The following is an 11,193-nucleotide window of genomic DNA, read 5'->3' as shown; positions in this document are numbered from 1 at the left end:
CCACCGCGCATGCCAGTGAGGCTTCCCGGCGTTCGGAGAGCAAGCGCCCCTGCGAACCACAACTCCCGGCACGCCCCGCGGGCGAAGGCATCACAATGCTGCTGAGCCACACCGCCCCCCACCGAGGAGAAACGAGAGTTGCAGCCGGGAAGGAGGAGACTGGAAGGGATGCGAGCGACAAGACCCAGGTGAGCGCTTGGTGCGGCTCTGTTGCAGCAGCATCTACACACGCCTCCAAGAGGCGAGCCGCCACCTTGAAGGCGGGAAAGCGATGGGAATTTAGCGCGCAAGAGGAACTGGGATTCATAGTTTCAATAGAAGGGACCCTGAGAATCAATGCAGGAAAATGCAGCTGTACCATACTGGCAGTGCTGGATTTACGTACTGTATAAAGCTAAACAAGCTATAACTTAGGGCCCCACTCTCTTGGGGCCCCCCAAAATAATTAAAGGGGGGGAAAGCACCTGGATGTACATTTCCAAAATATAAGATAAAAAACAAATAAAATAAAACCTGCATACCTATTAGGTCCATCAATTACCATATAGCATATATTCAACACACACAAAAACAGCGACAATTTGTTGTTGACAAAGGACAGCTGAACATATAAAGGGCCCCATTACCCTCAGTAGCTTAAAAGGTAAAGGGACCCCTGACCATTAGGTCCAGTCGTGGCCGACTCTGGGGTTGCGGCACTCATCTCGCTTTATTGGCCGAGGGCGCTGGCGTACAGCTTCCGGGTCATGTGGCCAGTAGGACTAAGCCGCTTCTGGCGAACCAGAGCAGCGCACGGAAACACCGTTTACCTTCCCGCTGGAGCAGTACCTATTTATCTACTTGCACTTTGATGTGCTTTCGAACTGCTAGGTGGCAGGAGCAGAGACCGAGATACGGGAGCTCACCCCATCACGGGGATTCGAACCACCGACCTTCTGATCAGCAAGTCCTAGGCTCTGTGGTTTAACCTACAGCACCACCCACGTCCCTTTATTTCTATATAGAACAGCCTAATGTTTCTAGTGCAGTCACACCCTACACTGTTAAGGTGCTCTGTGGAATGAATAAAACGTGCTGCATCCCCATCCTCTGTCCTTGCGACACTTACTTGTCCTTTGCTTTGCCATTTTCACAGATAGATGGACTATAAGAAACTTTCAGAGGGCCTCTCCATAAAAATTTTCTCGTACCTCCATGATCCAGTGGGATGGAAAGTGGTGAAAAGTGCAGTAAGAACAATGCAGTTCATCTTGTTTCAGCTATATCTCTCTTGCTGTTAAGCCCCAAACTGTTATTAGCCCATGGCAGGTTTTTCTTTCCTTATCAGCCTGCTGATAAATAATTGCAACTTTAAAAAGAAGAAGGAAACATCCCAAGATGCCTGGTCAATTTACAGGCAGCTCTTATTTCTCACAGGCAACCAGAGATTTAGAAGTAAAACAATAGGTTTTTTAAAATTGGGGTCTGTTTGTTTTTTAAGTTACAGATATTTCAGAGGGATTTGATTATTATTTTTTCCTTTCCTTTATTGTCAACCTGAGAAACAAATGTCAGTGTCATCAAGACCTTCAACAGATTTCCCAGGAACTCTGTAAGTATACAGGGCTTTGGTTCCTGTGTATTTCCTTCCATGCATGTCCATACTGCAGACCTCAAAACTGATTTAGTAGTCACTCCCCCATCCCATGGATTCCTGAATTTTTCATTGCAGTCAGTTGCCATGTTAAATGCTACATGGATCCCAAGATACCATGCTATAAGGTGAAAGCTTGTGTTGTTGTTGTTGTTTTTTAAAAAAACTAATTTTGTTTCATTATTTATTTAAACATTTACAAGCCACACTTTTCATAAAAGACACAGCAAGGCAATATACAACATGCAAGATTATAGCAATGTTGGTAGAAGCATCAGTAGAAGCTGGTTGTTGGTGGGTAGGAAAACATCATGTTCCAAAGGACTGTCTGAATGACACAGTTTTCAACAGACCCTCTGAAAGTAGGCAGGAATCATTCCTGCCGAACCTCTAGTGGCAGGGAGTTCCACAGGGCAGGGCCTTCCATACTAATGGCGTGGTCTCTAGTAAAGGCTGACTGGACCCTCAGGGAATCTCAGCGATCAAGATGGAGCATAAGGAATCTGGAGGTCCCAGATTATTTAAGGCTTTGTGAATTTACACCCAGAGCCTTGAACCTGGAGTGGTAGCTTATTGCAACCAGTATAGCTCTCTCAACAGAGGCAGATGGCATGTTGCCTGTAGCCTGCTCCTGTGAACAGTCTGGCTGGTGCATTCTTCACTAGCTGTAGCTTCCAAATCATGTAAGATTTAGTTGACCTTCCTGCATTGCAGAGGGTTGGACTAGATTTGTGGTCACTTCCAACTCTACAGTTCTATGATTCTATGAATGAATTATCAGAAACATAGGAAGTTGCCTTGTATCAAGTCAGACCACGAGTCTACCTAGCCCAATATTGTCCACACTGATTGGCAGCAGCTCTCCAGGGTGTCAGGCAGGAGACAAGTCCCAGCTAAGGCTGCCGTAGATGTTCTCTCTTTTCATTCATGCATCAGTGTGTTGTAAACAAAAATTGCCCTTTTCCTTTATGGGGTATCCAAGAGCCCATATAAAGTCCCTACATAGGTTCCCTATTGGTAGGAAAGAATAACAGAGGCCAACCAGAGAATATTGAGAAGCAAAGCAGCTAGTAAGCTTGATCTTTATTGATCTGTTGCAACAGGGTGCTCCCCTCACCCACAGGAGAGAGGAGGGACCCAGAAAAATGGCATGCAAGGCCTTATAAAGACCTTTGAAATTGCCACCCTGTAGATCAAGATCACCCCCAGAAACATCATACATACATCACAGAAGGGGTGTAACCTAAGACCACCCCTCAGATACATCACACCTACATCACAGAAAAGGTGGTCTAAAACAGAAATTTGAATATTGTTTTTCTCCTGTTGTTGTTTATCTCCTGTCTGGTAGGTTACTTGATTGGATTGCCTGGGGAGCCCAGCTAGTCTTTTGTAATGATAAATACTTAGTTCCTGGGCCATGTCACCCGTTCACACCCTATTCAAACACAGACATACCCTTAAGACAGGCTTTATGAAGGAAAAGACAATGGGGAGGCTTTTCCATTTTCCTTTGACCTTGCAGAGAAAACATTTGGTCAGTTTGGGACAGTTTGGGAATCAAAATGGTTCCAGATTGGTCTTCCTGTGCTGATCTATGTATGTGTTTGGTTGGTACACTTATGAACATTTAACATGTGTCTAAGACCATAAAATTCCTATCACAAGTGCCTTCCTTCCTTCCCCACCCATGCCAGTCTAAAATTATACTGCTTTGCTCTACTGCCTCATTCTTCTGCGTGCGTAGAACTGCTCCTCAATTCCCGATACAAAACAAACACCTCTCAAATACCTCTGTTTCCGTATCTAACCTAGATATCGTGCTGAAGCCCTAGTGGAAGTACCGGCTCCTAAACTCTTTCCCTTCATTTTCCGGGCTGAGTACCGCAACAAGTGGGACAGAGCAGTACAGTCGTACAAACTTGTAGATACAATTGACCAGGTGATTCCATAAGTTAATGCGGTTTTGAAGTTCTGGTGTGTGTTTGTGTCCCCCCCCCCCCTTAGCCTAGGCATTACTTTGGCTTTTCTGGCAGAGCTGAAATGGGGGACAAACAAGTCTTGTGCCTTTGGCGGCTGTATAAAACTCTGGATTTTCATAGGTGCATCTTTGTACATTATTTAGGGTTGCATCTAAAGAAGTTGTCTCCTTAGTGCAAGGACTTCCTCAATACGTTCCTGGTTTCCTGCCAACCTCCTGGAGCAGATTGGTGGGTGCACAGCGAGAGAAGAGGGAATCCCATTGCACAAGCAGATGTCATTGCGCTTACAGGATGACTTCATAGGATGCAACCCATAATGCTTAGTGGCATGTAAGGCCATACCTGCCAACTTCTGAAAGACATAGCAAATAAGCTATACACTTTAAAAATAACATACCAATATAGCTACTGTTCAGGAAAGTTAGTGAAAGCAATTCCTTTCTGATTTTAGTATTCTACACACACGGCAATAGCCTACTACTTTGTCCTCAGACATGTGGGAAGGAGGGAAATTATTTTCCCTGGCAGAGCTTTCCTAACTATGGAAAGCTCGCATTTGTTACCTCTTGTTAAAGAGGAATTTGAAGGAATTTGACTTGAACCATTTTTTTTTCCTGGTTAAGTTCCGCTGGGTTGCTAGGTCATGTGATTGAGCTGAAAAGGGTTTGGAAGAGGTGTAAGTCTCTATCTGCTGTGTTCCCACACTTCCCCATAATGGTCCCCTTTGGGGGGGATTTATGCTAGTTTAGCCCTGGGTGAGAGACTTACACTGTTGTATCGCCAGCTTAGCTGGAAAAGCCCAAGATCTGCTGAATCCAAACTCCCGCATCCTGGTGCATCTTTGGGCTGGATTGTACTGTAAGCCATCCCACCTGCACAAAATATTTTTTTTCCTTTTTTTAATCCATTTTTCTCAAATGTATTAGTGTCCTTCCGTCCAACTGTTCTGAAACTACTTAGAAAGATTGGGGCAGGGGCAACACTTTTAAAAGCCAGGAAAAAATACGGAAGAAATGAATAGGAAGATAAGAACTGTGATGTTTGCAGAAACGGGGTATCTTTAGGAAGTGTTGGGGACACATAGTATGAGGTTGGTTACCTGTTTTCGATCCCTATCCATTCCATACAGTAATCCATTCCGTACACCCCCATCCATTCCATACCTTGGTTCCCAAACTTAATCCATTCCAAAACCAAAGCATTCTAAAACCAAGGCGCGCTTTCCCATGTAAATTAATGCAAAATGGATTTATCTGTTCCAGACTTTTAAAAACAACCCCTAAAACAGCAATTTAAGGTGAATTTTATTATCAAACAAGACCGTTGATCCATAAAATGAAAGCAATAATCAATGTACTGTAGTCACACAATTAGTCAATCAGTAGCTGAACTGGGCTCCACACAGTCACAAAAACCAAAAGAGCCGCAAAAACAGACAGACCTCAGCGTAACACTCAAATTGTCAGTGTAACACTCAAAACGGAAGTGTGGTACTCAAAACGGAGTACGTTTCGGCTTCCAAAAAAAGTTTGTAAACTGGAACACTTGCTGTAGTGTTTGGGTTCCAAGTTGTTTGAGTACCAAGGTACCACTATAATTTATTTAGTTGTTCAGTCATTTTACGGAAAGGATTTCTATTCACCCTTCAGTGAAAAGCAGTGTTTCTATGTTGAACTCTGAGTTGAGCATCAGCAGTGCTTGCATGCTTGAAAATGCCAGCGTTGCTTTTTGCTGGTGAAGCCTAGCATTTTGCTGACGAAGCTCAATATCTAGACTCTTCAACTTGTTTTTCTGGTAGGCAGGTTACCCTGATGCAGCCAAGCAGGTTTAGGGCCAATGCTGTAACAATTTGTTTATTTATTTGTTTTGTATTTGCTACAGGACACTTTCGTTTACCAAAGTATTACACACAGTTACGGCTTGGGACTGGTTACGCCAAGGGACTTTGTCTACTTGCTGCATGTTAAGACATATGATGGAGATTTATTGACAACAAACTGTAAGTAATATTGCTCGCTGGGAAGGGGTTAAGAAATGGATTTCACACATAACCAGTTTAGAACCAGGTGATTCCCCTCAATAGAATACACTAGTGGGCAGGGGTACCAACTTGAATAAAATATTTGGGGGGGGCAGGTAAACTCCACCCCACATAATCACAATTTTTTAAAAAGTTTTTTTAATTCAAAATTAAAACAAGACATATTATCCAAAAACATACCATCCTTGTTCCCCCCCATTTTTCCTCCCCACCCCCCACAGAACCCCCCACCCCCAACTTCCCTCAGTTCCAGTCTTTGGTTTCTCTGAGACTGCTGTTTTCTGCATGTTACAAAGTTGTATAGCTCCTCAAAGTATTTAGCTGATTGCTATCAATAAAAAGTTTGTGAATTCAAAACCTGCCCAGGAGTTCAGTTCACTTTGTTGCGTCTTCAGATACTTTGTAAAGGGTTCCCATTCATCCTTAAAGTCACAGTTATCCTTGTCCTGTAGCTTATATGTTAGTCATCACAATATTTTATTTTATTCATTCAACCAAAGAGACCTCAGTCCCTAGGAGTTGGCTCTTAAGCCAGTGGGCTAACCTCCATATGAAATGTCTTAAGCTCTCTGGAAGAATAGAACTGTAATAAATACTAACGTAGAAAACAAATAGCGCTGTTATCCTCCTACCCCTAAAAACCCCATATTATTTTCCTAGAGAACTATACCCATATCTCTTGATGTGGGGATGGACAAATCCTGTTTCTCATATTTCCAATCTTATGTCCAGTTCCTCACACTCCTCACCTCATTTTGCTCCTTAGGGAAAAAAAAGTCCTAATGAAAATATACCAACATTTTAATGTGAATTTCTCCTAATACATTCTTTTTAAAGTATTTTTGCCTTACACACTTATTTTTGCCTTACAGAGCTTATTTGCATGTTATTTTCATGCAATTTAACTTCCTTCCGCAGGGCCTGTAAGACAGAGCTATTCCGCCTGGCTTTCAATTTGAATTTAGCCTGATCTTTTATTTCCCTTCCTTCCCTCTCCCTCCCCTTTTATGAAGATTACCCGCTCTGGGATCCCACAGCAAATTCTCCCCTGGTCTCCTCGCTGGCCCAAACAGGACTAATTTAGCCATCTAGCCCTGGTGATTATTTAATGTTTATTGGATGGATTTCCCCCCTAAATTTATTTTTGAATTCTGAATTTATTGTTATTCGTGTTTTACACTGTATTTTATGCTGTTCTTCGTTGCATCAATTAAGTGTTTTAAATTTGTTGTTAGTCGCCCTGAGCCCGGTTTTCTGAACTGGGAAGGGCGGGGTATAAATAAAAATTTATTATTAATACACACACGGTATGTTGCTCTTTTATTCTTACTGCCAATTGCTTGGACGTATGTTTGGGTCACCATGCTTGCTGGTGGAGCAGGTTTTAAATTTCGTTTTGATCTCCCCCATAGCTGTAAGTGTGGACCACCCAGCCTTTCCTCCAACTCCAAAGTATGTGCGTGGAACAAACTACCCTTCTGGCTATGCGTGCTGTCCCATACCAGGGTAAGTGGTCCTCACAGCCTGTTTATTTGCAGGAAAGGGTAAATCATCATGATGACTTCGAAGCTGGGAGGCAAAAGAGCTCATAATAATAATAATAATAATAATAATAATAATAATAATAATTTATTATTTATACCCCGCCCATTTGGCTGGGTGTCCCCAGCCACTCTGGGCGGCTTCCATAGAAACCAAAAATACAGTAAAATATCACACGTTAAAAACTTCCCTGAACAGGGCTGCCTTAAGATGTCTTCTGAATGTCAGGTAGTTGTTTATCGCTTTGACATCTGCTGGAAGGGTGTTCCACAGGGCGGGTGCCACTACCGAGAAGGCCCTCTGCCTGGTTCCCTGTAGCTTTGCTTCTTGCAATGAGGGAACTGCCAGAAGGCCCTCGGCGCTGGACCTCAGCGTCCGGGCAGAACGATGGGGGTGGAGACACTCCTTCAGGTATACTGGACCGAGGCCGTTTAGGGCTTTAAAGGTCAGCACCAACACTTTCAATTGTGCTCGGAAACGTACTGGGAGCCAATGTAGGTCTTTCAAGACCGGTGTTATATGGTCTCGGCGGCCGCCCCCAGTCACCAGTCTAGCTGCCGCATTCTGGATTAGTTGTAGTTTCCGAGTCACCTTCAAAGGTAGCCCCACGTAGAGTGCATTGCAGTAGTCCAAGCGGGAGATAACCAGAGCATGCACCACTCTGGCGAGACAGTCCGCAGGCAGATAGGGTCTCAGCCTACGTACCAGATGGAGCTGGTAAACAGCTGCCCTGGACACAGATTTGACCTGTGCCTCCATGGACAGCTGTGAGTCCAAAATGACTCCCAGTCTGCGCACCTGGTCCTTCAGGGGCAGTGTTACCCCATTCAGGACCAGGGAATCCTCCACACCTGCCCGCCTCCTGTCCCCCAAAAACAGCACTTCTGTCTTGTCAGGATTCAACCTCAATCTGTTAGCCGCCATCCATAACTTGATTGTGTCAGTTGTAGTGTGGTTTGGTTACATGAACAGAAGCATAGGAAGATGCCCTACCAAATCATAGAAGCATAGAATCATAGAAGAGTTGGAAGGGACCTCGAGTTTCATCTAGGCCAACCCCCTGCAATGCAGGAATCTCAGCTAAAACATCCATGGCAGGTGGCCATCCAACCTCTGCTTAAAAACCTCCAAGGAAGGAAAGTCCACAACCTCCCAAGGGAGACTGTTTTCACTGCTGAACAGCTCTTACCACCAGAAAGTTCTTCCTGATGTTCAGTTGGAATCTCCTTTCTTGTAACTTGAAGCCATTGGTTCGAGTCCTTCCCTTCCGGGCAGGAGAAAACAAGCTTGCTCCATCTTCCATGTAAGATATTTGAAGATGGCTATCATATCTCCTCTCAGTCTCCTCCTTTCCAGGCTAAACATATCCAGCTCCTTCAAGCGCTCCTCGTAAGGCTTAGTTTCCAGACCCTTGATCATCTTGGTTGCCCTCCTCTGCACACGTTCCAGCTTGTCAACATCCTTCTTAAACTATAGTGCCCAGAATTGGACACAGTATTCCAGGTGTGGTCTGACCAAGGCAGACTAGAGCGGTACTATTACTTCCCTTGATCTGGACACTATACTTCTGTTGATGCAGCCTAGAATAGCATTGGTTCATCCAGTTCAGTGCCATCTACACTGATTGGCAGAGGCTTCCCAGAATTCAAGGCAGGGGAAAATTCTCTTTTTAATAATAATAAAATAAAATAACAAACAACTATTTGATTTTACAAATTAATGTTTACATTCAAAATCACAAATAATAACAAATACCCAAGATTCTTCTGAATCTCTAGACTTCTCTCCACCCCTTCATGGGTTCTTTAGTTAACCTTTTCAGCTGCGTACTATAATTCACTCTAATTTTCCATTGTAACATTACAAGAGCTATTTAATGAGCTGCTAAAGAGTTCAAATGTTTACAGTGGTCTCTCAAATATAGTATAATTTCCCCCCCTTCTTCGTTGAAGTTTTGATCCTCCTGGCTTCTGATTTTCCTGGTCATTTTTGCCATCTCCGCATAGTCCAACAACTTGGTCTGCCATTCCACTCTGGTAGCGACCTTGTCATCTTTCCAACCCAAGGGCAGGGGGAAATTCTCAATCTTACCTGGAGATGCCGGGAATTGAAACTTGGATCTTCTTGCATACAAACCATTTTCTTTCCCACTGAGCTGAGTGAACCCCCTGTGGACACACTCCTTTTCTCCCCCTGCCTAGTTTTATTCATTAAATTTATATATTAATATTACATCCCACCCTTCCTCCCCAAGAAGCACAGGGCGGCAGACGCATCAGCCTTAAAACAACGCAGTAAGAATAAAATAGCAACATACCTAAAAACAACCACACACTCTCACGGTTCATTATTTCAAGGTTGCCATGTTGAATTTGTATACCACCTTTCCTTATTGATGTACACAATTTGGTTTACAACAACAAAATATGCAGCAAAGATCACATGCCCTATAATAATCTGATCCACTACGGGAAAAAGTCATAATAAAAACATAACTTTAAAATAAGCAACTTACATCAAAAAAGTAATAGACAATAATCCATGGGAATGCAGTAGTACAATGTAGAATTAACTCTCAAAATATCAGCAAGAGAACGTAACACAATCCTGAACATTTGAAATCCTACATTAAATTTCCTACATTGTTACCTACACTGGACATACTCGGAAGTGACCATCATCCAGAGGTGATGGTGTTGGTGCAAGGCAAAAAAGAAAAATTATTTAAATGTATAGCGAAGGGAAGCTTTTTGCTGAATTTTCCCTCTTTGGTTCTGTTCTGTGGGTCCCATCTCCTGCTGAGTTTGTACTGTTTAATTCTCACTGTTAACAGTTTAATTTTTTCCCCTCCCCCCTTCCGATAATCAGAACTGTTTGTTTTTAGAAGGGTATATTTTAATTGTTGTAACTCTCCCTGGAACCTTATGGTGCAGCGTGGATACGAAATCTAATAAAGCAATGCTTTGAGGTTATTGTCTCAGAGAGAAAAACTGTCTCGTTTGCTTGGGTTAGTAGAAATAAGTGCCAAACACAATGACAAAGTAATAATGCTGACTACTGCCAGGTTATAGTGTCATATTTGATTCCTAGAACTGTGTGTAATTTCCGATTTCTTAATGGATAAAAAAACAATTCCTCTCTTTCAGCAACCCAGAGCACTCCAAGTTTGTGGCGATTGTCCAGGTGGACTTAGGAGGGAAGCTAATGCCTTCTGTCATAGATTCGGTTATGCCAATGAGCATCATGAACATGATCACGGATTTCAAAGCTGGAGTTAAGTCACTGAAGGGAAACACCTTATAAAAGTCTACCAGAGAGTGGAAAGGAAGTTTCTTTGCAGTGCACAACTGTCACTGAAGTTTGGTTTAATGTAAAGGCTCAGAGAGAGTGCGCTTGGTGGGGGTCGGTGTGGACCATTTAGAAGTTGCCATGTTGGGTCAGGCAAAGATCAATCTCATTCAGAGTTGGGTCTCCAGAAGTGGGCAGACACAAGGAAGCTCGCAGGTAGTATGTGTTGGGAACAACCACCCTCTGCATTAAGAACTGGGAAGAAAACATGTAACTACCCTTAATCACCTTAAATGAATCTTCATGTTATGGCAGGGGTGAGGAGCGTGAGATCTTCCAAATGTTGTTGGACTGGTGAATGGGCTTTTGTTACCTGGCCAAGAGAGCTTTGCTGTGACTCCTTCAGAGGTCTGCTGTAACAACCTTGCAAGGCACTTTAGGGACAAAATCACTCAGATCTAGGCAGAGTAGGATGCCACAGTTGGAGCAAGTCCACACTGGAGGAACCCACTGCACCATCTTCTCCTTCTGGACCACTTTATCTTCTTGTGGCCTGAGGATGAGGACAATTTTCTTGGATAAGCGCAGCTGACCACCTGCCCCCTTGACTAATGCCTACCTTGGCTTCTTATAGCTAGCTGTAGGGTGCTGACTGGGTGGGTCCAGAGAGTGGCCAGGGCTTCATTGGAGAAGGGAGAGGTACCATC

At 43.5% G+C, this 11,193-nt stretch overlaps 1 protein-coding gene across 2 annotated transcripts; it reads left to right on the top strand.

The window, feature by feature from the left end:
• Position 1: 1 nt before the first annotated feature.
• STARD6 (StAR related lipid transfer domain containing 6) lies at positions 2 to 10,515 on the top strand. 2 transcript variants are annotated; one of them, XM_053407950.1, is made up of 7 exons: positions 2 to 188; positions 1,136 to 1,229; positions 1,542 to 1,591; positions 3,449 to 3,575; positions 5,497 to 5,614; positions 7,069 to 7,162; positions 10,345 to 10,515. In XM_053407950.1, the coding sequence occupies exons 2-7, from the start codon at positions 1,140 to 1,142 to the stop codon at positions 10,499 to 10,501; spliced, it is 636 nt and encodes a 211-aa protein (XP_053263925.1). In that variant the 5' UTR covers positions 2 to 188; positions 1,136 to 1,139; the 3' UTR covers positions 10,502 to 10,515. The 2 variants fall into 2 exon arrangements, with proteins under 2 accessions (XP_053263925.1, XP_053263926.1); XM_053407951.1 differs by lacking the exon at positions 2 to 188 and having other exon boundaries at positions 1,146 to 1,229; positions 1,532 to 1,591.
• The last annotated feature ends 678 nt before the right edge of the window (positions 10,516 to 11,193 follow it).

This window comes from Podarcis raffonei, chromosome 11 (genome assembly GCF_027172205.1).
Source record: "Podarcis raffonei isolate rPodRaf1 chromosome 11, rPodRaf1.pri, whole genome shotgun sequence".
Lineage (NCBI taxonomy): Eukaryota > Metazoa > Chordata > Lepidosauria > Squamata > Lacertidae > Podarcis > Podarcis raffonei.
The sequence above is the reverse complement of the archived record's forward strand: the minus strand, read 5'-3'. Positions and strand labels throughout refer to the sequence as shown.